Source organism: Geotrypetes seraphini, chromosome 4 (genome assembly GCF_902459505.1).
Source record: "Geotrypetes seraphini chromosome 4, aGeoSer1.1, whole genome shotgun sequence".
Classification (NCBI taxonomy): domain Eukaryota; kingdom Metazoa; phylum Chordata; class Amphibia; order Gymnophiona; family Dermophiidae; genus Geotrypetes; species Geotrypetes seraphini.
In genome coordinates, this window is record NC_047087.1 from 50,710,005 (window position 1) to 50,737,240 (window position 27,236).

Genomic DNA, 27,236 nt, shown 5'->3' on the forward strand with positions numbered 1-27,236 from the left:
CAAGGCTGCCTTCCTGAATCGCTGCGCTGGTAAGTAAGGAGAGCTGCTGGGAGGGGAGAAAGACACTGTCGGAGGTTCCCCATGATCTCTCCGGCCCTGCGCGGACTTCAGCTGTCGATCTTGCCAGCCCTTTGTGGACCGGCAGGAAATTGCAGATGTCGACCTCACTGGTCCTGCGCGGACCAGCAGGAATTTTATGCAGACTGGCGGTTGAAGAACAATGCTCTAAAGCACCCAAAGCCTCAAAAATACTGATTAATACCTGAAAATAATAAATATTAAGCAGAGTAGAGGAAAAAGACACTTCCTCCTTGTTTGCAGAATGAAAAAACTGAGGAGAGAGGGCACTGCTCGGTGATACAGGGAGGCGAAGTTGAAAATGTAAGATGATACCTTCTGCATCCCTTGCGAGTGAATATGCACCACCCACAGGTTCAGGACTCGTGCTTTTTGTACTAGAAATACCATTTTCAAAAAAAGAAAAAAACAATCCTAGGGAAAAACATAAACACAACCCATTGGGATGTCTAAGGCCAGCATACTTAGTCAGATATCCTAGCAGAGCAGTGGAGCAGCCTAGTTCCCAGGTATAATTCTCATCATAACCCCCTTATATTGCATGTTGATCCCTCCAGGAGCAGAAAAATAAACACAACTGTACCTGACTGTGCACTACTACAATAGCCCTCAAGCATGCAGGTGTCATCCAGGTAGGTGCAGTAGGTATTTAGTGGGTTTTGGAGGGCTTACACTTTTTACCACATGTGTGTACTATTACTTTCACATCTTACAAGGTGGAAAGGAGTCAGTAACCACTGGGTGCATGAAAGAAGGTCATGCCCTTAATCCCTCCAGTGGTCATCTGGTCACTTAGGAAACCTTTTTGTAATTCAGAACTGATTGAAACATGTCTAGAACAAAACATCTCAGGTTTTGCCCTAGACACAGTGATGTAGAGAGGGTAGGAACTGCCCAGGGTGGTGGTGCCCTCACACCATCCTCTCCACCCCCCCCCCACACACCTTCCATGCCAACCCTCTCCCTGCCCTCCTCTCTGCCCCCTGCCACATTCACGCCCTCTATTCCCACTCTTGTACCTCTTTAAATCTTTGCCTGTGCAAGCAGCTTCTCCAGCCTGCTGCTCATGTTGGTATTCCCTCTGATATCATTTCCTGGCCCTGCGAACCAGAAGTAATTTCAGAGGGAGCCAGGCCGACATGAACATCAGGCTAGACTAGTTGCTTGTGCTGGCAAAAATTTTTAAAGAGGTATTGGGGGGGCAGCGAGGGAGGGAGGGAGCGTGGCATGGGGGTGGAGAGGTGCCGGTGCCCCTGCCAAGATGGCGCTTGGGGAGGTCCGCCCTTTGCCTCCCCCTCCTTACAACGCCACTGCCTAGACAGTTTAGTTTTGTTCCATTATGACAGAAAAATGTCTCAAGTTTCAAGTTTATTTAAAATTTGATATACCACTTAATTAATGTCTAAGCAGTGTACATTGAAATATAAAAATTTAAAAATCAGGGATTTCACATACTAATTCACAAACAGAGTCAAAACATTCTTATTCATGTGGTAAAGGGTGGGGGAATACAATAATTAATAGGATAGACTTTTGGTAATGCCCAAGTCCTGCCCCAAACATGCCCCCAACACACACCCTTGAAATTTGGATGAACTATAGAAAAAAAAAAAAGTATCAAATCCGAGTTTCAAAAATCACATGAGTTTTTACTATCTACAAAAGAAGTGATGGTAAGGGCTCACTCTTTTTTAATGGTCACATACTAATGGCCAACTCACTGTGAACAAACTTAACTGAGTTCTAATTACGCTGAAGACCTCAAACGCCCAAGACACTACTTTTGTTGTTTTTCGTGTCCTTGCTGGGGAGAAGTGTTCATCATCGGTCTTGTGCAGGATTTTTAGTTAACAAACTAAATATTTTTATATATCTTTAATTGTGGTGGAAAATTATTTTAAAGAAGAGCACTTAACTTGAAGCCCTACGGCTACCCAACCGTTTCACTGGTAAGTTTCTTCAGGGGCTATTGCTCTGCTCCAACACGCTTTTGTCTCCTCCCGCACCACAGCAACTGCAATTAAGTGCTCTTCTTTAAAATAATTTTCCACCACAATTAAAGATATATAAAAATATTTAGTTTGTTAACTAAAAATCCTGCACAAGACCAATGATGAACACTTCACCCCAGCAAGGACACGAAAAACAACAAAAGTAGTGTCTTGGGCGTTTGAGGTCTTGAGCGTAATTAGAACTCAGTTAAGTTTGTTCACAGTGAGTTGGTGATTAATCAATTGAGCAAACGGTTTTTCCATATCCAGTGTAAACATACTAATGGCAACATCAGCGCGTGGCTGTTAATATAATCGGCTCTTCTGCACTACATAATGTCCTTAGCATGCAGGAAAGACCTGTGTAAGGCTGTGCTAAGACCACTCTTTGTTGCTGCTTTGTATAAGGACTCCTTAATGACCAAAGAGATGTACACCAAAAAATGGCAGAGGCCTCTATAGTCAGATGTTCTTGATTATAGATTAAGATTTTATGCAATATCTGTGCTACATACCTCTAACTGTCTTTGCAAATGACTTTTCCCAGGCATACATTTTAATTAGTTTAATGAAGGTCAAGACTTCATTCATTGTTCGCACGCGTCTGTCAGTCATGACTATAGCTGATCGACGGAAGATGGAAGTCAACCTAGCCATGAGCATCTGAAAAGAAGACACAGATACTAAATGAAAGTTCGTTTTCATTCCACCAGAAGTTCATTCTGGGCACACACCAAAGTATTAAGTAGAATTCAACCCCAGAAACTATAGGATACAAAGCCCTTTGTAAATAAAGCTGAAATGTAGTTATTTATATGAGGTTAGAACACAACACACATGCCCAGAATACTGTACTTTAGTACATGTACTAAATTGCTATAATAAAATGCTAACATTAAAACTACAGAAAATTAGTTGAGATAGTGAAACATTCTAAATGTAGGAGGCACGTAAACTCTGCCAAAAACTGCTCAGCAGAGATCGCTAGTCCCTCTACCAGAGCTTTTGACTTGGCTGACTCTCCTGCCTGACTGATGGCAATAGGAGGGTCTACAAATACTGCACCTGTAGGGAGAGGCCTGATCTTTAGCTTTTTACTTCTCTGACCATTGAACCATTAAGTATGAGGGAGCACGAGACTGACTAACATAGCCAGTGCACAGGGAAGAGAAGTGACGACTGAACCTGACAGTTGCTGCACTGATTCCAGGTGGGTCTGGAATGGGGACCATAGAATCTGACCACCAACACGGCTTTCATAGGAGATCGAGAGAAAGGACAGTGAAACATCTACCCAGGAGAAGCACTAGCTACTGAGATCCCACTGGGGAAGAGATCTATTAGAATTTTGTACTTGCAAGTTCAAATAGCTCATGTCCCTGAGAAAGCATCTAACACAAAGCCACTGGAAACAGGGTCCAGAAAAAGAACAGCTATAAAGGACTTTTTTTTAACAGAGGACCATTATTAAAGCAGAAGGTTCAGCTGAACTACTACCAAAGATACTGTAAGTGTTGAAAATTACCTTCTAGTGTCGAATGTTACCTACTTGTGACTAGATGCTAACCTAGGGTTATCAGATGTCCGGAAAAACCCAGACATACCCTCTTTTTAGAGGACTGTCCAGGTTCCCAGATAGACTTTCCAAACCTGGCATTTGTCTGGGTTTTAGAAAGCCACTACAAGCTTTGGCTGCATCTAGAGGGCCTCTGAGAATGCATGGATGATGTCACATGCATCTGCGCAAGCTCCAGGCCCTCCGAAAGCATCCAGAGCTCCTCGCAAAGAGAGGAAGCTTTCTGGAGGTGGGGTTGGAGTGTATAATGGAGTGGAGCTAGAGGTAGAACTGGATGGAGCTGAAGGTGGGACCGGGTGGGGCTGGAAAGGGCTAGAGGCGGAATGGGGTGGGGTTGTGTGTCCGGGTTTTTTTGTTGTTTTTTTTAATATGGGAACCATATGCTGACCGAATTTTCAGTTTGGTTTTAGTGCTAAAACTAGCCTGAAATTTGATTTCACCCATGTTTCAGTTTCAGCCAAAAATGCCAGTGCATTTTTGGCTGAAATCGAAACTCTCCCCCACCAACACTAAGCTCTCCCCAGGTCTACCTTAGAATACCTGGTGGTCTAGTGGTCTAACCTGGGCAGGACTGATCCTCAGTCACTCCTGCTCCTGATATCTGCGCTGATAAAGTGGCTGCCGATACCTTCAGCAGCAGCCTTGTAAGGTAGGCCTGAAGGAGGTTGAATCTGAGAGAGATGCTCTATCTGAAGTGGACACTGTCATAGATCAGGGCCTATTTCAGTTGAAACAAAGCAGCAAATTTCAGGCACAGCGATACAAAAGTGTAGCATAAGCATTGCTGTATATAGACGGTACGTTGGAGTTGAGACAGCTACAAAATTTTCTCCAAATATTGAAAAGACAACAGTGGTCCATGCCATGATAACATCTTGACTAGACTACTGTAATGCCCTGTACACAGGTGAAACCAAAAGGAGTTTGCATCAGCTACAACTACTGTATTTTTCGCTCCATTAGATGCACTTTTTTTCCCTAAAAAAGTGGGTGGAAATTAGGGTGCGCCTTAAGAAGCGAATACCCAAAGCAGCCCCCTCCCGTTACTTTATTTTAATGTGACCGTTCTCCCTCGATGGATGCGGCGCCGCTTCCTCTGAGAACTGCTGGCTGACTCCTCTTCCATTCTCTCGTGTAGTGGCGCACCAGGTTGCCTGCCTGGTCCTGTGCCACTTCCTCTGAGAACTGCCGGCTGCCTCCTCTTCCGTTCTCATGCGTAGCAGCGTACCAGAACGGAAGAGGATGCAGCCAGCAGTTCTCAGAGGAAGCGGTGGCAACCAGGCAGCCAGCCTTGTGCGCCGCTCTCAGCGAGGTGCCGCGTCCACAAGTAAAAAAAAAAGGTACGTGCAGGGGCGGCAGGAAGGAGGAAGAGGACTAGGGCCTGTGTCATCTGCCTGGGGGGTGAGGAGGAAGAGGCCGGGGACTGCCTGCTGCCTGCCTGGGGGGGGGGCTTGCCAGGGGGGGCATGCCAGCCTGTCTGCCTACCTACCGCCCGCCCTGTCCCGTCCCTACCTGCCTGCTTGCCCTATCCCTACCTGCCTGCCAGCCACTAGGCCTGCCTGCCCTGTCCCCTGCCTGCCCTTTCCCGGCCTACCACTAGACCACCAGAGGGGAAACAGGGTGCAGAGCTTGGAGTTGGGTGCAGACCCTGACAGGGAGAATTTGGTTCAGAATGGTTTTTTTCTTGTTTTCCTTCTCTAAATCTAGGGTGCGTCTTATGGTCAGGTGCATCTAATGGAACAAAAAATACGGTAAGTCAAAATGCTGCAAGTGGTATGAACACATCATACTCTTCCTGCAAAAACTACACTGCCTACCAGTACCTTACAGGACTAAATTTAGAACTCTATGTTTGATTTTCAAGGTGCTCAGTCAAATGGGCCAGAATACGTAAAAGAATAAGTTAGCCCTTTATACACTTTTGAGACCCTTAAGGTCCTCTCAGGCAGTGTCATTATCTGTATCCTCATCAAAAGAAATTGTACAGTGTGATACCCGCCAGTGAGTCTTCTCAGAAGTAGCCCCCTTGCTCTGGAATTTACTCTTTGAGAAGTACATCTAACTCAAGACTACCTATTCTATTGTATCCTTTTTTATTGAACTTTCAATTAAGCATACAAATAAGTATACCAGGAAAATGCACTTACAGAAATTTTTTTTAAAAAAACAAGATATCAATAAAAGGAAAAACTCAGACATCAAATCCACTACAAGGGGAACTTCACAATACAAATAAAAATCAAATAATAAATTCCTTAAAGGGAAAAAATATACATATGTATACCAGCTAGAGACAAAATCAATACTTTCCAAAAACTCCCTTTAAACATTTCACAACCAGCAGAAATAATCCATGAGTACTTAGGGCCTGTTTTACAAAGTCGTGCTAGTGGCTGCCGCCCGGCAACAGCCCCAAAGCCCTTTAAATCTCTATGGGCTTCGGGGCTGTTAACGCAGCGGCCCGCTTTAAACGGCTTCGTAAAAGAGGCCTTAGTTTCCACAGAAGATATACTTTTAACTTTTACAAACAATTCTAATTAGGTTGGATCCCAAAAATTTTTCCATGTATAACAATACATTTACAAGGGTACTTAAGAAAAAAGATCCCCCTAACTCCAAAACCTTAGGTTTCAAAGTTAGAAAGGATTTATTAAGTAACTGTGTACTTTCAAGCTACATCAGGAAATATAGACAATGCCTGCCCATAAAAAGAAACCAACTTGTTTGAGAAATCTAACTCGAGGATTGAGATTTTTTGATCTTCAGAATTAAAAGTCAATATCCTTGTTCCGTCCCCTCAAGTTTTGCCACTGTCTCTACCCCATCCTGCAAGCTCTGCCTTAACCACAGAAGCCTTGAAGACTTATGATTTTAAAGTGCTTGAGGCTTGTGCAGATGAGGATGAAGCTTGCAGGAAGGGGGTAGGGACAGGAAAAGAACTTGTGGGGACAGGATGGGAAAAATGTGTTCCAGTGGAGATGGGGAAAATTTTGTCCCCATGTCATTCTCTACTAAGGTGGCTCTTTTAGAAATCATTTCTTGAGAAGACTCTGGAAATATCCAGACTTAGGGTGAAGCAGTTTGATCAAAATCTCCTTCCTCATTTATCAATTTTTTTACCTGAGGGAATATAATAAGCAGTGGCAATCAAAGCTTCTACTTGGGGTTAACCCAAACATTTTTAAAATCAATTTTTAATTATTCTAAAGAACATAATTGGTTACCAGAAATTATTAGCCCTTACTCTATTTTCAATTGCCTCTTAATTTCATATGAACAGACAAAGCTATCTTTCATAGAAGAGGCAACTGCTGATTACGAATCAGATACTTTAACTGAGACTCCAATTTTAACAAATGTTGTTCAGCTGCTACCAATCTCTTTTCCTGTTCTGCCATTTTACAAGATGACTCCTTTGTAAATTTACAAAACTGAGGAAAAGTCATCTCCAGATTCTTTTCCATCTTTAAGAGTATTTATTTATTTATTCAATTTTCTATACCATTCTCTCAGGGGAAGCTCAGAACGGTTTACATGAACTTATTCAGGCATTTTTCCCTGTTTGCTCTTGGGGCATTGGGGGACCAGTGATCTGCCCATGGTCACAAGGAGCAGCGTGTGTCAGAACTCACAACCCCAGGGTGCCAAGGCTGCAGCTCCAACCCCTGCGCCACACTCTCAGACATAGTACGGTATGGCAAACATTGTCCGACAGAGATGGCAAAACATAGTTAACAAAGCATGGTAAGACATAATATGGTCTTTATATCACATACTCTCAGCTCTCCTAAACCACTCTATTCAACTACTGCCCGAAGGATGATAAATGAATATACTAGGATTATGACTTGATGTGGAATCATAGGTATAGTTGGAAGGGATGAGGGGGGTACTTCCTCCTCAAATGCTGCAATCCCCATACAGGTTCATCCTCATTAGAATATTGAAATGCATCTGAGGACTGGACTTGCGTAACAGATTGAGGCAAAGGTAAAGGGCTTCCAACACCATTATTGATTATATAAAAAAAACATGGGCAGAGCCCTGTAAAATCAAACCTTGATCAGAAGGGCCATTCCAAGGCTCTTCTAAAAGTTTATTAAGTTCCATAAGCAACACTATTTGAGGGAATAGAGTTCTTACTTCCAGTGTGGAAGAAGGAGTCAGAAGAAGAGAAGGTACTCACATGGAGAGAAGCTGAAGTTCATAAGTATCCTAGCATGTTGATCCATCAGACCATGAGCCAATCCAGATTTACTAGCCATAGTCACAATATTCTTCACCTTCTTCCTCTTCCCCATAGATGGAAAAAGCTCTTCTCCACTCCTGGCTCCTCAGTTGGCTCGGAAGGGGCTCCAAAGGGTGGAGAGGATGAAAGGCATCAACATCCCACAAAGATGATGTCCGGGGCAGTGGTGTACCTAGCATATGTGACTCCCTGAGCCCATCATTTTCTAACACCCCCTCCTCTATATGATTTTTAGTAATAATCCACAAGTCGTTCAACAAGAATGTACCTAGGAAAAGGCAGCATCTTATATACTTAAGTGAGCAGCAGAACATCAATACATCCATTGTAAAACTAGCCAGACTAGTACAGATCGATCCTGCACAGACAATGCTATCAGAAAACCATGTCTTTCGTACACACAGAACATAGAAACACCCTCCCCCAGTATGGAATATGTAATCACAAATTAAAAATGGAAATACGTAGACTAAAAACCAGACTTTCCATACAATGCAACACCATAGAAACAGTGATGCATGTCGCCTAATACTGTGCAAAATATAAAGATAGCAAATTTAAATTTGAAAAAAGCTGAGAAATAGCAATCACATTACAAATTAACAAACAGAAATAAAACAAATGGGAAATAAGAAAATACCATTTTATTGGACTAATCCATTTTTCAGTTAGCTTTCAGAGGCCGAATCCTCCTTCTGCAGGTCAGTACAGTATACTGCAATTACGGTATCCTGTCCTGACTTGAGGAAGGGGGTTTAGTCCAATAAAAATATTGTCTTATTTCTATTTCCTGTTTATAAACTTTTATCAATACAGCTACAATACTACTTTATCCTAAAGTAACAAAAATAATATTTTTATACCTTTTGTCGTTCCCACTTTAATCATCTTCTCTTCGCTCTCTTCTTTCCATACAGCACCTGTCTTCTTTCTTCCTTCCATGCAACATTTGCCCTCTCTCTCTCTGCCCCTTCCATCCACTGTCCACCCTCTCTCTCTTACATATGGCTTCTTCCCTCTTTCTTTGTCCCTTCCATAAACTGTCTATCCTGTGCCCCTTCTCTCCTTTGTATATGATTCATTTCAGCTTTACCTCCCTCTCCATTTTTCTCTATCTCCACCCCCTCCTCCATGTTCTGGCATCATTCTCTTCTCCTTTCCTTCCTTCCTTTCCACTCCATCCCACGGTCTGGCATCTCTATCTCCTTCCCTTGCCTCCCCCATGCCCTGGCATCTCTCTCCTCTCCTTCCCTTCCATCTCTCTCTCCCCCTCCATTCTCTGGTATCTCCTCTCTTTTCCCTCCCTGGTCTGGCATCATCTTCCCTTCATTCCTTTCCCTTCCTTCCTTCCCCATGGTATGGCATCTCTCTTTCCTCTCCTCTCCCTGGTCTTCTTTCTCCCTCCCTCTCTCCAATTGAGTGCAGCATTTCTCTCCTCTCCCCTCTCTCCTTTCCTCTCTCTCTCTCTCTCTCTCTCTCTTTGTCAACCCCCCTCCTCTGTCGGCAGCACAGCCTTCACAATTCACAGCTTTTGCTGGCTTCAGGCCTTCTTCTCTGTTAGGTCCTGCTTACTTCCTGTTTCCACAAAGGCAGAACCCAGCAAAGAGGATGGCCCGACACTGGCAGAGCAGCAAAATGTGAATGCTGCCACTGTGGAAGAACTTCATGATACTGGCCAATGGAGCACCTCCTTATGGGCAGCACCCGGGGCAGACCACCCACTTCCCCTCTTGGTACACCATTGGCCCGAGGTGATCATCCCCCCCTTACTACACTACTGATAAGCCCCACACTATCAATTTGAATATACCATATTAATAAGTTCTACTGTGCATTATAAATTTTTATTAATATATGAGAAACTAACTGGAAAAACTCCCAAAACATGGTAAAAAGCCTGAAAAATCCAAAAACAAATTAAAAAGTTTCACTTGTGCATATCACTGCTCCTCAATGAATCAATCCTTTAGTCCAGGGGTAGGAAATTCCAGTCCTCGAGAATCGGAGCCAGGTCAGGTTTTCAGGATATCCACAATAAATACGCATGAGATAGATTTGCATCTCAAGGAGGCAGTGCATGTAAATCCATCTCATACATATTCATTGTGGATATCCTGAAAACCTGACCTGGCTCCGGCTCTCGAGGACCGAAATTACCTACCCCTGCTTTAGTTCAACCTGGCAAACAATTTTCACCTGGCTGAACAAAGATCCTTGGATTTCTCTGATTAGCAAGATCTCCTTTGAAGGTGAAAGATATAAAATGACAATGAATTGAAATACAAACCTGTATGGGGGCAAATGCTATGTAAGTAAACACACCAATCAGTGCTGTAGGGCCCAGAATAAAGCAGGAATATACAGTGCACATAATCAATAAAAAAGGTGTGCCGATTATTAGAGGACAAAACACAGCAGCTTCAAACAAGCGATGGCCATCGTTGGACAGTAAATTGATGACCTAGAAGAAATATAAGAAATACATAGATAAGAAATTAATAAATGGGAAAATTAGGTTCCTCAATAATTTTCTTTGTAGTAGAAGGGCAAAGGATTCCGAACAATACGTTTTATATCCTTGGTCACAAATTGCTTGCAAAAGGATGCCATCTACATCTTTCGGCTCTGCTTCCTTCCCCAATGGAATGTACTGCCACTTTTAGTTTGTACCATAGCAGTCGATCACCACTATAATATAAGAAATTAGAAGGAGGGGAATGGGAAAACCTCCCCAATAATAATGTTCTGTTCTGTAACAAATAAAGTGAACAATATTAACCCAAACATTATAACTCTGGGAGGAGCTAAAAAGCCACTCCCTTGTGTGCAACCAGCACTAACAGCTGGAGCTCCTAAATACTTATCACATTCATTGATTCTTATCCAACTGGATAGAAAAGATCACCATTTCCGGACCCATAAGATCTGTTTGAAGCAGTAAGCAGGCATAATAACTGAGAGAGTGGAGCATCTAGAATCCTTTGCCCTTCTACTACAAGAAAATCATCAAGGTATGAACCTAATTTTCCTTGTAGTGCAAAGGGCAAAGGATTTCAGATGATAGGTGATGTACCAAAGCAGTATCTTATGTCTAGGTTGGGACAGATGAGCCTGCCTGTAAAACCGAGGACCCAAATGCAGCATCCTCACAAGCTGCTATATCCACTCTGTAGAACTTCATAAAATTATGGATAATAGACCATGTAGGTTCTCCCAAAGTATCTCCTTGGGCAAAACTGCCTGAAACTCTGCCTATGAAGAAGTTACACCTCAGGTGGAGTGGGCTCTCTGCGAGACTGGTGGCTGTTTGCCACAGCCAATGTGTGCCAACAAAATCGCCATACGAATCTATCTAGAAATAGATGTGTTGGAAGCTGGTCTGCCTCATCTAGCCTGTCTAGTTAGGCAAAAAGGTGGTCCAAAAGATGAAAGTCATTGGTATTTTCCAAATAAGTGGAGCATAGCTCTTCTGACGTCTACCACCTGCAACAGCTTATCCTGCTTCATCAAACCCATAAACTGAAACACTGGTAAATGAATCTCCTGGTTGACATGGAAGGCTGAAACAACCTTCGGTAGGAAAGAAGGAACTGTGGTCAAAAAAATACCCACTTCTATGATCCTGAAAAATGGTTCTCTGTATAAGAGTACTTGCAGCTCTGAGACCCTTCTTGCAGAAACGATCATCACTAGAATAACAGTCCTTACTGTGAGAAACATCAGTGATGCCTACTGAAGAGGCTCATACACAACCTTACTGAGTCCCTTCAGCATTATGTTAAGGTTCCATAATGGGAAAGCTTGACATACAGGCCGGCACAATCCGAGCGTTCCCTTCAATAATCTGGACATGTCGTGGTGTGGAGCCAAAGGATTCTTTTCTACTCGGGCTCAAACACATGAGAGACCTGCCACTTATATTTTATGTGATCCAACTGCCAGACCTTTTTCTAATCCAGATTGCAGAAATGCCAGGATCACCAAAATTGAAGCTTTACAGGGTTCCACCTTATCCTTGGTACACTAGTTCTGAAAGAACTTCTAGGCCTTTCCATAGGCTATGACTGTCGTAGGCTTCTTAGCTCTGAGTAAAGTAGAGATAACTACTTCCAAGTATCCCTTACATGTTAAGGCTGCATGCTCAAGAGCCATGCTGTAGCCCAAAGTATTCCAGATTCTCCATGGGAACTAGTCCTTGATTGAGAAGATCCACCAACCCCAGATGGATTGCCACTTTGTGAATGACCTGACCTACCATGGGCCATGGGGGAAACACATAAAGCAGTCCTTTTTCCGGCTATAGTTGTACTAAGGCATCCAACCAAGCACTTCTGGGTTAGACTCTTTGGCTGTAAAAGCAATCTACCTTCTTGTTCTGGGCTGATGCCATTAAGTCCATTGTCAGTTGACTCCAATGCTGACCAATGAGGTTGAATGCCATTCCACATAATGACCATTCTCCCAGGTCCAGTGTCTGCTGGCCGAAGTAGTTAGCTTGTATATTATCTATTCCCATTACATGGGCTGTGGAGAGAGCCTATAGATGAGCTTCTGTCCACCAGAACCACAAATGTGCTTCCAGCTGCAGTTGAGCACTTCTGGTGTCCCCTTGTCAGTTTATATAAGCCACCATGGTGGCATTGTCTAAGAAAACTTTGACTGCCTTTGCATCCAGGGATTTCTCCATCATCTGTAATGCTAACTGGTGTGGCAAGCATTACAGATGATTTATGGACCATTTTCTCTGTGAGATGGTCCAGTGGCCCTGCGCCAGATGTCTGTTGCAATGGGTCCCCAGGCTGGCATTGGTCATCACTATCAACCAAGAGGGGCTATGAAGAGGCACAGGCGAGAGTCCTAGAGCAGACACATCTAATCTAATCATCTATTTGTGCGTTGCACATACCTATTCAGGCTCAAGGCAACTTACAAAGAGAAAGAAGAGGGAGAGGGAGAGGAGGGAGGAGGTGGGAAGGGAAGGGAGAGGAAAGGCAAGGAGGAGAGAGTGGGAAATGGAAGAGAAAGAGGGTTATTGGGAGACTAGATGTCGAAGAGGTGGGTTTTCATTTTTTTCCGGAATATAGTGTGGCTGGGTTCCGTTCTGGTCATTTTCAGTGAGGTCATTCCAGGTTTTTACTCCTAGAAAGGTAAGCATGAAATGGAAGACATATTTGTACTGTAGATTTTTTGTAGAAGGAAGGTTTAGCAGTATCCTGTCGAGGGTTCTGTGAGAGGTGGGCCATGACGTCAAGAAGATCTGGATGAGAGGAGCTGCTGAGTTTCCATAGAGGATGCGGTGGATGATGCATGCTATTCTGAATGTAATTCTCGATGGGATGGGTAGCCAGTGTAATTGTTTGAAGAAGACTGAGACCAAGTTGTATTTTCTTAGATTGAAGATTAGTCTTACAGAAGTGTTTTGGATGAGTTGGATCTTGTGGATTAAGGTGGAGTTGATTCCCATGTAGGTGGAGTTGCAGTAGTCCAGTTGAGGTAGTATCATCAGTTGTACAATCAGGGCAAAGTGGTATTGGTGAAAGTACGGTCTAATTAGTCTTAGTTGTCTCAAGATGAAGAGGGATTTTTTTTCAAGGTTGGAGATTTGAGATTCCATGGTGAGGGTGCAGTCTAGAATGCAACCTAGGATTTTGGAGGATTCATCTACAGTGAGGGTATTGCCCAAATGAAGGATGATATGAGTTGGTGCTGTTTGTTGGGCGGTGTGGAAGTATAGGACTTTGGTTTTTGCTGTGTTTAGTTTTAGTTTGTTGATTGTTGCCCAGTTTTGAATTTTTTCAATATTGGTAATGTCCATTCGTTGTTGGTTGTGGGGATGAGGAGGAAAATGTCATCTGCATAGGACATTATGCTTTCATTTTCAAATTTGATGTTTCCGAGAAAGCTCATGAAGAGGTTGAAAATGGGAGTGCACCTAAGACCTCAACGCCTACCGACACCTAAGAACACTTAAGACACTACTAAGCACGATTCTATTAATGGCGCCTAGCCGATGATTGACAGTTGCAATCAACGGCACCTAGAAGTTAGGCACCATTTATAGAACCAGGCCCATGTAAGCACTAACTGCAAAATTAGAAGCTAGTGGATGATCCAGGGTGCAGAGTTGGCACTTATCAGCTGTGCTGTATTTCACAGTCCATCCTCCTAAAGGAGCTCAGAACAGGTACTCAAGCATTTTCCCTATCTGTCCTGGTGGCTGTATAGGATTGACTTGCCCAGTGTCACAAAGGGCAGCACAGGGTTTGAACCCACAACCTTAGGGTGCTGAGACTGTAGTTCTAACCACTACGTCACTAGCTGCACATACCTGGATAGTCAATGCTAGTGTCCAGATATGGCCTGGCACTGAATATCTTGGGAAAATGCTGGAAGCAGCCAAAAATATGCCGGCCTCTGCTAGCTGAATATTTACTTAATAGTATCATGTTTCTAGAAACCAATGCATTTTAACAAAAAAGAGGGGATGCTCCTAAGACTAAGGAAGGGTGTTTATTGAATGTTGGTCCCTTTCTTTTACCCCATAGACAGAGGAAGTGGGTACAATTGATTTTCACTGCAAGTTGCCTTCTTCTGGAGTCTCAATGGAAGAAGACAGAGTTGCCAGCTAGGGCGACTTTACTGGACAAAATAAGTTACATCCAGCAAATGTCTAAGTTGACTGCCCTTCGAAGGAATTATGTGTCTCTTTATCATAAGATATGGGATGCTTATGAAGCCAGGCAGCGTACTCAGTCTCACTACTCTAATGGCAATGGTATCAAGTTCCACCAATATAACGAAAAACAAACACGAACTTGTTACACTTGGCTGAAACAATCAATATAGAGTGTATTTTTAATATGAAACCCTCAGAGTCCTGCACTGTTCAATAAAGACATTGAAACAGCTAGCGGCAGGTATGCAGTTTGTCTTTCATTGTGTTTTCATATACTTTTTAAGCAAGTGATCTCTTCAACACTCTAATAACATTCTTCTAATACCCACACTAAAATATGTGCAGCAAAAATACAAATATGACCAGCGACACTTATCTTTTAACTGGTCGCTTGAAGTTTGGCATAAACGCATAGCCCATACACAGCGTACTCAGTCTGCCTTCCTTTCTCCATAACTGAGGTTTTTTTATATTTGTTTTGTGATATTTCTTAGGCTAGTCTACCTTTTACTTTGGGGGTTATGTGGGTGGGGGGGAGGGGGGACTATAGGGGGTATTGAGGGGGTGCCTGTATTTACCAAAACATGTGCTGAAGAGTTATGGTGTATCATATTTGCTTGTACCATCTGTACCTTGGCTGTGTGCTGTTTTGTTGGTTTATTGTTGTTTGATTTCAATAAAATTTAAATTTAAAAAACAGAAAAGAGGGGATGCAACATAGATATATTTATTAATGTCATGCACTGAACATACTGCCTGAGTTGCTGAAGCCACATTGAAGGTCATTTTATAAAGCACAGTTTGTTATCTCATATTGGCTGGTCAGTTCTTGGTATTTCAGATGGCATATCTTTTTCCCATGAACCTCTCACTCTGTGCCAGGTGAGTACCAGCTCGACATCTACCATATCACAATTATTTAAATTGTGTCTCTGATGAAGACACAGGATATATTACAGGATGAATTTTGGGAGGGTTGCAAGGGCTTTGGAGAATTTTAAAATTGTGAACATTTCTAGGTATTAGTGATAACGTGGCAGGAAATATAATCGTAGCATTGTAGTTTTATTAATGAAAAAAATATTAGCAGCAATCATAGCACATTTTGGTAACACTACAGTATAGGCCCAATTGCTGTGCACTTATGAGGAAAAACCCAGCATGTGTGGTAGGTCTATAGAACTATTTTAAATTCCAAATACATATATAAATGATGGTATATAGGATAAACTTTAATTCGGTTTAAGGTTTATATAACAAGACTCCTACCGTGTTTCCCCGAAAATAAGACCTACCCTGAAAATAAGCCTTAGCATGATTTTCGGAGTAGATCTTAATATAAGTCCTACCCCCAAAAATAAGCCCTAGTCACGGGTAGCAGCACTTCCCCCGCCCCCCCCCCCCAGCGTGCCCCCCGCACACCCCCTGCCGACCTTTCCATCTCTCCCTCCCATGTAAACCCCGACCGTGAACCGAAATACCTGGAAACAAATGGCAGTGTCGGCAGCACAGGCTGGATCGCGGCCTGCCCTTCTCACATCTGGCCGTTCCATGCTGCGTTGCTGATGACATCATCAGTGATGCGGCAGAGGAATGCCCGGACATGAAAAGGACAGGCCGCGATCCAGCCTGTGCTGCCGACACTGCCGTTTGTTTCCAGGTATTTCGGCTCGAGGTCAGGGTTCGCATGGGAGGGAGAGATGAAAGGGTCAGCAGGGAGGGTGAGGTGTGCGCGGTGACAAGGGGATGGGAGGGATAGAAATATGCACAGGGGGATGGGAGGAAGGGAGGGATAGAAGCTTCAAGGGTTCTGCTGCACAGGGGGATGGGAGGGAGGGTTAGAAAAATACTGCCCAAGGGGATGGGTGAGATGGGAGGAAAGATGCTGCACATGTGGGGGAGAGAAAAGAAATAGGAAGAATTGGGGTGGAGGAGAAGAAGGGAGAGATGATCTTTGTACATGAAAAAATATAAGACCTACCCGAAAATAAGACCTAGTGCTTTTGGGCCCCAAATTAATATAAGACAGTGTCTTATTTTCGGGGAAACAGGGTATTAGTTCTAAATTAAATATTTGGAACTCTAAAAAACTTACCTCACCAACAGAGATGTGTGCCAAAGTGTTAAATTTTATTAGCTTTTCAAAAGCCATTGTAGAGATTGCAACCTTCAGCCTTATAGCTGTGCGATAGCTGATGGCCCATGATAGCACAAAGAAGATCGATTTGCAAAGTTCACTGACATAAAGAGCTATGCACAATCCAACTCCATAAATTATGTTGTCTGAAGTAGTTTCAACGTACTGCAGAATGCTACGGACCAGCACCGCCTGCAATGTGACAGCAGCTCACATCAATTTAACAACAGTAACATGTTTAGTTTTCAAAATGTCACCCTTAAGTCAGAATTTCTAATCAGGTAAAGTCGACACGCGCCTAGGAACGAGACCCCAAGAGAAGTGGCTATTTCTGCCATGTACACAGCTCAAATTTTCTACCCTGGGGGAGATGCTCAAAGCAAACCAGATTTGCAACATCCCAGAAAGATTGGTTTTAGCCAATTTAACATACGCATTATTGTGCACCCAATGCACAAAAGGTCATACTCTATAAGCAGTGCCATAAGTTAGGCAGCGATAGGCACCATATTGCCACCTAACTTAATTGTTTTAATAGGCGTGGTAATTGACCACATTGTTTAAAACCGATTAAAATCTCATTTTAAAAAGTAGGTGCCAGGACACATCTACAGTGTAGGCACCATTATCGCATCTACAGCAGCACATCTAACAATGCCTTACACCTAAGTGGGTGTGGTTATGGGCTGTAAAACAGTGCTTAGAAAAGCTAGGCCCAAAAGCCTGTTTCGCACAACGAGTGATGGACGCTTGGAACGCTCTCCCGGAGGAGGTCGTGAGGGAGACCAACCTTCTGGGATTCAAGGGCAAGTTGGATGCATACCTTCTTGCAAATCACATTGGGGGATACGAGTAAACAAGGTTTCTCAGCAGGGAATACCTGGCTTGGCCTCCGCGAGTGCAGGTCGCCAGACTGGATGGGCCTAGGGTCTGATCCGGCGAAGCCATTTCTTATGTTCTTATAGTTGACCATGCTTTATCTGACTCGTGTTGCCAGCAGAGCCTGTTATTGCTTGCTGGAAACTGAATTCTTTGCTGGGAATGGAACCTTTATCAGTGAAATATCTGAACTTTCACATACTAATAAAAAGAAGATGACTTGTTTTTCTTTTGTTTTTTATTCATTCTGTATAACCTAGATGTAACCTCATATTTTGGAATAGACAACTCAGAAGCAGTGAAAAATCCAATATCAATATATACAACAAATTCACATGGATCGTGCAAAAGTATGAATAGCTACAACACGAGTCAAATGTACCACCACTGGGAGGAAAAGCCTCAGACGAAGCCCTCCCACCACCATAGCTGTGGTATAAGGTGTTTAGGGAGAGAACCTCACTAACAATAAACCTCCCGTGGGGTCTCATAAGGCTCTGTGTTGTGCAATGCAAATAAATAACAAGTGGTCAAAAATTAGGTACAAAAGTGATTCAGACTTATCTTTTTCAATGTATTGATTTGTAAAGCTTGGTCGGAACACCAACGGTGGCCAGCGTTTCACATAATGCTGCATCAGGGTGTAACCTCTGATCGTGAGCTTTCAAAATGGGACACGCTGAATCGTGTCTCCTTACACGTATCATTTTCATATTTTGGAAACATGTACCATTATTTACCATCCAGAGTGTGTTTGGAAGGTAAACATTGTGGGTGAATTTTGCTATAAAGAAAGCCCCTCAATGTTGTTATTCTAGAAGTTCAGCTGTAGGACCAACAGGTCGCCCAGCTCCTCCCATGGTTGAGCTCCTCTGCCTGGCCATTGAAGGCTTCCCAGTCTGTGAGAGGCAGGATGCAGTTACCCATGGTGACGTGTTATTTCTTTTCTTTGTAAATAAATACTATGCTCATTTTTAAAAGAAGCTAGTGTGTGTAATCCTGTTTTACAATAGACATTAGTGGGTCAGACTGTTTTTGTTCTAACAGTAGGTAAAAAGGTTTTGTGCTGATTTGTTCTAATAGGATACAGTCAGGCAAAACAAGGGCAGAGCAGGATTTAGGCATGATTCACTAAAGAACTTGCACATCTGCAATATAGGCCAACAAAATGCTGGCCTACATTGCATGCATCTACGTTTTTTCAGGTGCCTAAGTGTGGTTCACGTTCATTTTTGTAGACATTGTCAATATAGGTGCCATTTAGAGAGTCTGGCCCAAAGGATCTCAGCACAGCTTTTCCCATTCAAGGAAGCAGTGAACAAAAACACTATGCAGATCTATTTAAACAAGCTCATTTGTATTAAAATGAGCATTCCATGGGATGCACAGAAAGGAGTGTCTACCTGTAACATTGAAAATTTTCCAGCAGAGCTGAGTTGTCTTTATGTATGTGTGATTTCTCGGTAGAGCAGTCTACAGTCATTTTTTGATCATATATCAGCGCATTTGGTAAATATGCTATCTGTGCATGTGTTTGTGTAGCACAAAAGCAGTGTGCCTGCTCTTTTTAATAGTGAACACATATCTGCGAGATATATAAATGAGGGCACTCTCTAAAATTGAAAGAGGATAGATTCCGTACGAACATAAGGAAGTTCTTCTTCACCCAGAGAGTGGTAGAAAACTGGAACGCTCTTCCAGAGTCTGTCATAGGGGAGAACCCCCTCCAGGGATTCAAGACAAAGTTAGCAAGTTCCTGCTTAACCAAAACGTATGCAGGTAGGGCTAGTCTCAGTTAGGGTGCTGGTCTTTGACCAGAGGGCCGCCGCGTGAGCAGACTGCTGGGCACGATGGACCACTGGTCTGACCCCAGCAGCGGCAATTCTTATGTTCTTAATGTGAGGGAATGCATATGTGTTCCATGCATAACCGTAAAGTCATGGAACACGAACAGGAATAATACGTCCACATTTGCACACATAACGTTATTCAATGCACGCATAAGACATCTGTCTTTGATGGATGCAAATATGTTTGTTTTATGGCAGAGTCCCATTTTGGGAGTCATGTGCCAGAAAATTGACTGTTACCGCCAGATTGTCCTGTGCATGTGCTGTCTCTACCGAGTTGCATTTAGACTTTATAAGCATCTCATTTGCATGTGATTTCCTTTGAGCATTGACCACCATTACAGATTGGGTAAGTTAGGTGCAGGCTTTTTACATATACGGAATAGAAGCAGAGACATTTGAGTATCTCCCCCTCTGTTAGGAGAAGGCATGTGCAGGTTAAGCAAAAGGAGGAGACATACTGCAGATAAGAGCCAGTGCAAATGACAGAGAAGAGCTGGTTTTGCAATGATGAACTGGTAGGATCTGTCAAAAATTCAGTGGGACCCTTAATCCCCACCATTTGCAACTCAGAGGGGGCACCACTGATGCATGCAACAATAACAAATCCAGCCTTTCCCTTCTGATGATTACTATTGCACATTTGTTTCAAATACCTAAAATGTTGAACAATTCAAAGAACTTGTTGAGATTTTAAGAATGAAACTAATATAACACAATTAAAGGAAACTGTTATAATACAACATTGAACAGTTTTTCTGCCATCTTATCTATGAAAACTAGCAAAACAATCACCCTTTGCCACAGACAGATATTAGGCACCTGCTTACAGTATGAACGTATACTGCCCGCAGTGATATAGTATAGTTTAATGGGAGGCATGGAATGTGCACCTGAATGACTCTCTCTGGTACATTTCGACAATTTAATGAAAAGTAGTAGCTAGAGTAAATGGCAATGTAGTGGTCAATGAGGCCTACCCTCACTGTCCTGAGGATATTTGCTATGGGTACAGAATGCAAAAAAACAGCCAATCTGTCCTTTGGCATTCTTACAGTAGATCCTTCACTTTAGTATATGAGGGCAGAATGACACTACCCTGCAGAATTTTTTTTTTTTTTTAAACCCCAATAAATATTTATATTAAACCTAGTGTGAGGTCTTATTTTTAGATTTTAAAACCAAAGAAAATATAATTGGCTCAATATATCCAAAGCCATTTAAATAAGCAGGAGCAGCTACTGCCTGGTTAAATCATGCTGGCCAGACCATCAGCAGATATTCAGTGGTGCTTCTCCAATCAGTGCTAAGGTAGACCAAGAAATTATCCGGGCACTGCCAATCTTCAGTGCTAGTAACCAGTAGAGAATGACACAAGGACAAATTTTTCTCCATCCCCGCGGGAACTCATTTTCCCCATCTCATCCCCGTGAGTTCTTTTCCTGCCCCATTCCTGCAAGCTCTGTCCTCATCTGCACAAGCTTCAAACACTTTAAAATTATAAGTGTTGAAGGCTTGTGCAGTTAAGGCAGAGCTTACAGGAATGGGAAAGGGGCAGCAACAAGACTCACAGGGACGGGATGGAGAAATTGAGTTCCTGCGGGGACGTGGGAAAATTTGTCCCTGTGTCATTCTCTACTGGTTACTAGCACTGAATATTGCACTGTCACTTTAAAAAGAAAAAAGAAATAGAAAAGTCATCAAAGATATATAAAAATTTCTCAAGAATAATATATGCCGATATCAAAGTTCTAATGAAGAGTGCTACCACACTAGCTATACTATCTTAATGCTTTAGTGTGGCGTTCTGAGGAACTTTGGTGTAAGAATATAATTATGTGAATTAATGACTGGTGACTAAAGAAGTATTATTTATTGGACCATACAAAAGGCAGCCCTAACTGTGCCTGCATAGCTACAGCATTGGATATCAGCTGTATCCGCATAGCATCTGACAAAGTAAGCTCTGGTCCTCAAAAGTTCATAATCAAAATGTCCTCAATGTTCCACAAAAACAGGAAAAACCACGAAACAAAAAAGAAAGTAGAACAATTTGTTCTGGATCTAATCAAGTTTATTCCAACATATAAAATGGTAAAAATAAATTAAGCTGGCAAGCTTCTACAGCAACAGTAAATTCAGATGTAATGAACAGTTGCACAAAGACCCTACAAGGTCTATGTTTCGGCTGATGAATAGCTTCCTCACAGGTCTGGTAATGTTCTGCCAACAAATCAGATGGTGTCGTCTGTTGAAATTTTCAAACTTCCAAAGAAGTGATGTGAAATGGTGTGCACATCCTCATTTTTGTAAAAATATGAAGTACATGACGTAAGACAGTGATTTTGAAAATAGACGTGACCATTCAAATGAGCATCCAACCTGAAAGCAACTAAGAAAGTAGCCACAAAATCACTATGAGGAATAATACTTAACTAGATAAGTGCCAATTCTACCTCCGGAATGCCCACGAACTATCCAGTTTTATCTTAGGCGCTAATTGGATATATTCAGTGACACTATCCAGTTAAGTGTTGCTAAATATGCATGGTTAGTCTTGGACATCTTAAATGCTGAGCTGTATATATGTTCCTCTCCCAGGTCAGCAGAGAGAGCCTGAGCAGTGGAGCTCATTGAGCCTGGGAGAAGAGCTAAGCTGCATAGAGCTGCAAGTACTGCTGGGAGTTGGCCACTCACCCTGAGTGGATTGTAGTACTGAAAAGAACAGCTCCCAGCACAGAGAGTTCAGAAGGTAAGAAGCTCCTTTGGGAGCTAGACGACCCTCAGAGGGTGGAATGCTGGCTTTGGCCTAACTCCTGAATAGCTCTGAAGGCCACTGCTGACCAGTGCTGACAGGGGAGACTGATGCAGCAGAGAACGGAAACCTAGTGGTCAGAGGGTCCATGGGGATCTATGCACTGGCAGAAAAAGATCTTGGAGAGAGATCTGGCCCTGGAGTGAAGTCCAGTGGTGGGAGGGTCCGCGGGGACCTATACAACAGCAGACTAGCCAGAGGGCCTGGTAGAGACTGGAGATGAGAAAAGGATTTAGGACTGACGACCAGCGGTGGGACCGATGCAGACAGATCCAGATGGTGGGGACCCAAGAAGCCACAGAGTAAGGGACTGGCGATGGCCCCATGGATAGCGGGAAGAGCTGGTGGAATCCAAGGCTAAGGGAGTCAGGTGGGACCGGCAGGACCGATGGTGACCGGCGGAGAGACCTGTGATGGCACTGAGAACCATCAGAGAGGATCCGGGTGAAGAAGCCTAAGAGACCCTTGGAGCATTGGCCTGATCTAAGGAGCATCTGGCAGAGTGACCAGCTGGGATGGTGGCATCCAGAAGAGTGACCAGTAATGGCACCAGAAGCTGCCGAAGATCTGGAGGGCCAATACAGGGTTGGAGGAATGATTCAGGAGAGACCTGGAGGGGACAGAGTCCAGGGAAGACCCAGGAAGAAAGAGGAGTCCGGGGAGGACCTCAGGGAATGACCAGGAGGGTTGGGAAGGCCCTGGTCACGAATTTTAAGGGAATGAATGTTGATTAATCAAGTTGTGTGTTGTTTATAACAGAGAACTACGTTACCTGGGTGTGGCTATGTGAGAAATATACCGCTTGGCCAAGTCACATGATCACAATATATTTAGCAACTAATATTATCGCTTATGTGTATACATTACTCTTCCAACTGGTACTGTATCAAAAAGCCCCAAATGTCATCCTCTTTTCAGCCATATAATTCTGACCATAAACAGTATATATAACTAAAAAGGCTGTCCTATCTTTAGCCACAGAGCTAAATTGGTACTGGTCTGAATATCAGCTGGTGCCCAGTTACCTCCCAGAAGTGGCTGAAGGTTTTCTTGAGGTTCCCTTGCTGCTGTTTATATAGTCGTGCAAATAGATGCACATGGGTAGTTAGGCAACCGGATGGCCAGATAGACTTATCCTAGACTACAGGTCCCTTTGTGCCTAAAAATGTTCTTTCCAGGCATTAAAAAACAAAATGTCATATCCATACTAATTTGGATTTGTCCAAACACTTAACAAAAAAACACATTTCTTCAAATAATATCCACCAACATAAATCAAGAAACAAAAGGGTTACAATCAAGCAGAGGTTTGCTTTGATTGCAAAATCACTTCAGGCAACTCTCAAGGAATTTCCTATGGTCAGTACCCAAGTTATGACTCACTGCATCTAAATTCCCCTAGAATAGGGTAAGGCACCCTAGCACAGATCCTTCTCACTCTTGCAGCTGTTCACTGAGTTTCCATTGCTAAGTCACTCCTGTAGAGGCTGCTGCAGTCATTTTTCTGAGTATGATCCACAAAGCTATCTACGGAGAGAATTCCAGCAGACTAGTGTCCAACATTAAGGTCTCGCACACCTTTCTCAATTCAAGGTCTACACAGTGCTTCAAGATACCATTCCCATCTTCTAAACAAGTATGCCAGAAGAAGATGTTTAACTCCACATTTGAGTTCCTAGGACCCTCAATTTGAGCAGTTATTGGTAACCAGTGAAGCTTAACCAAGATTGGCGTAATGTGGTCCAAGCTTGAAGCCCCCTCAATTAAGCAGGCCACTGCTTTCTGTATCAATTGTAGTGTTTGAATTACATTTTTTGGTAAACCTAAGTAAAGGGTGTTACAATAATCAATTATAGGAATCAAAATTGCACTTATCACTGTACGAAAGACCTGCAAGGGCCAAAAATCTCTTAATTTAAGAAATTTGAAAAAGGCTTTAGACACCACAGCTCTTATCTGTGGCTTAAAAGACAAAGTGGAATCTAAAATCACCCCCATGATTTGCATTCATTAGATATCGGAACAATTGTATTATCTAAACTCAATACAGATGGAAATAACTCTACTTGTTTCTGGCAACCTGTACAGAGTATCTCAGTTTTATTCGTATTCAGTTTCAAATGATTAGTGTCCATCCACTCTTTGATTGCACCACAACATTTTTCTAACCGTGTAATCGCATCTTGCATCGGTGTACAACTTATAGCTAACCACAAGAGCCTGCAGCTCATGACATAATGGGAGCAGATAAATATTAAACAATACAGCTGATAATGCCGATCCCTGGGGTACTCCACAAGTAACCAGCGCCCATTCCGAGTGAATTCTTCCCATGTCTACATGAAACATTCTTCCTAACAAATAGGAAGCAAACCATTGTAATACAGTACCTCCAATGCCCAAGTCCTGTAATCTCCATAAAAGAATCTGATGCTCAATTGTGTCAGAAGCAGCGGAGACATCCAAGAAAACCATCAAAAATTATTTACCCTGATCAAGCCCCCTATAGATCAAATCTAAGGTTGAAATCAATAATAATTCAGCTGAATGATGTGTCCAAAATCCAAATTGACCATTATCCAGGACGTCTGACTTCTCTAAGAAATCCTGAAGTTGGTGAAGCACAATCTTTTCAAGAACTTTTGATAGAAAAGGTAAAGATGAAATAGGATGAAAATGTTGCTACAGAATTCCATCTACTCTATCCTTCAATAGTGGCCGCACCACTGCTCTTTTCCATAATCAGGTCCTTTCTGCATATAGTCCTGCACAGCTACTCTAGAGGTATAATCTTCAAGTCCCAGGAGCTCAAACTTTAAGCCCTGAATTACTGCAGCAGAGAGAACCTGGAACTTTCTGCGCTCCTGGTTTTATTCGTGCTCCTCTACTGCAGTGTGTCTGTAAACTACCGTTTTCTCCTCTGTCTCCTTAGCTGTGCTCAAAAAGACATATGCCTTCTAGTGAGGAGTCCGTGGGTTCCTCTACCCATACTTTTAGCCAGATCAAAGACAGACATTCTCAGGGGAGTGTTTAGACTAGGAGAATGAAAAATGCACATTCAGTGCATCATGCATTATGTTTTGCCTCCGTCCTGCTGCCTGAAAAACTAGTAAGTAGTTTCCTTTGGAAATATAACTACAAGATCTGTGGATATTAAAATTCCTATGTACGGTACAGTTAGGTAGATTATTGGACAGTTACCCTTACAAAATGTAAACTTTGGGCCTGATTCTATATCGTCTGCCAAAAAAAAATCAGTGCTGACTAGTATGATGCTAAGCGTGATTCTTTAAAAGTTAGCTTCATCGTATAGAATCCCTCTTACCGCCATCACTAGGCATCCTAATTTCAGGTGTACCCAATTTATACTAGGGATTTCTGCACCTAAGTTAGGTGCGTCTAATTCATAAAGAGGTGCCTAACTTGAAACCACACCCACAATCCACCCCTAACCATGCCCAGTTTTAGGTAGGCATTTTGGACTAGGCACTTACATTTTATTGAATTGTGGTTTTCGAGTTAAGTGCTTAACTTTCAATTAAGTCCAATTAAAACTAATTATAAGGTTTTAAGTGCCAATTATCAGCTAGGCATACCAATGTAGGTGGACTATATAGAATATGTCAGTTTTTGTTTTAAATTATTTATTCAAGTTGAGCAGCAGTATTTGTGGACTGAAAACATCTTAAGTTCATAACTACCCCCCATAATATTAGAGATTATAATGGAAAATGATAATGCCAACCGCTAAAAAGAAACTTCACAATCTAATGAGACTTTATGGGTCATCCAATGTGAAGAAACAATGAGAAATCTATAGCATGGAGCAGTTTCCCATGCTCTCTTGCACCTCCCCTCCAGTTATTAGGACACATGAGACTTGACTTACTGGTCCCAAAAAGGTGCAGACCATAGAAAGCAAAGTTGCTAACCCGTTCATCAAGAGTCTTGTCCTCTGAAACTTTAGAACCGTGCGGACTAAAGAAGCTTTTGCAAGACCAACTCTTAGAACTTCTTCCTCCCAAAGAAATTTAAGTCTGTAAAAGAAAAAATGAGAACTTTTACACATTTTTGTTTGAAAATAAAATTTGTATCTATGCTTTATAATAATTAATCTATATATTTTAAGGGCTTATATTATCTTTCCAGCAATGTAGTTACAGAGCCGTTTACAAATAATTAACTAAAATTAATAAAACAACAATAAGAAATTGCCTGTAATCTGCTGGATGTGGGGTTTTTTCCAGTGTTGTTATACTTGTGTGGGCTTATTTTATAATAAGAGAAATTTTTTAAAAAGCAACTATTTTTTGTCTGTGTGGCAGATCCAGTTTGGGTTTTTCTGGACTCCTTTGAACACTCACACACAAACATCCAGGCAGATACGATTGGAAGGTACAATGAACAATCTTTTATTCCAAACCTGAGCCTATTTCCTGACCAGTGGCATACCAAAGGGGGGTAGTTCCACCCCGGGTGCACACTCCAAGGGGATGCACAGCCGGCCGGGTCCAGAACCTCCCGCACTACTCTAAATGGCACCTCAGTGCGGCTGCCGTACTTATTTCAGAGCAGAGTCGGCAGCCTTGCTGATGTGCAGGAAGGTCCCGCGATGACTGCGTCTACCGCCTCTGCTCCGGAAGAGGTAAGTGATGTCAGAGGGGGGTGGACTGGCAGCCGCAGTCATCGTGGGACCTTGCCACAACTCCCTGCGTCTGCCGGCCCACCCCCCCTCCGACATCACTTACCTCTTCCGGAGTAGAGGCAGCAGAAGCAGTCATCGCAGGACCTTGCTGATTTGAATGGAGAGAGAAAGGAACATAGCAGGGTGATAGAAGGAGAAAAATGGGGTCAGGGTGGTATGGAAGGGTGGTGAAGGGAAAGAAAGTGGTCAGGGTGGTATGGAAGGGTGTGGAGGGTGAGAAAGGGGGGTCAGGGTGGTATGGAAGTGTAGTGGAGGAAGAGAAAGGGGGCAAATGCTGATG

At 42.8% G+C, this 27,236-nt stretch overlaps 1 protein-coding gene across 7 annotated transcripts in view; it reads right to left on the minus strand.

Moving 5' to 3' along the window:
• Positions 1 to 27,236, minus strand: part of LOC117359170 (multidrug resistance-associated protein 9-like) — a 227,418-nt gene that overhangs the window by 159,842 nt on the left and 40,340 nt on the right. For 6 of the 7 annotated variants that reach the window (XM_033941465.1, XM_033941468.1, XM_033941467.1 and 3 more), the window contains 4 exons: positions 26,141 to 26,288; positions 16,666 to 16,899; positions 10,182 to 10,355; positions 2,585 to 2,732 (listed from right to left, as the gene is read on the minus strand). In XM_033941465.1, the coding sequence (XP_033797356.1) occupies positions 2,585 to 2,732; positions 10,182 to 10,355; positions 16,666 to 16,899; positions 26,141 to 26,288 (704 nt within the window). Of the gene's footprint in view, positions 1 to 2,584; positions 2,733 to 7,831; positions 8,019 to 10,181; positions 10,356 to 16,665; positions 16,900 to 26,140; positions 26,289 to 27,236 lie in introns of those variants that run through there. The other variant, XM_033941470.1, reaches the window with a different exon arrangement.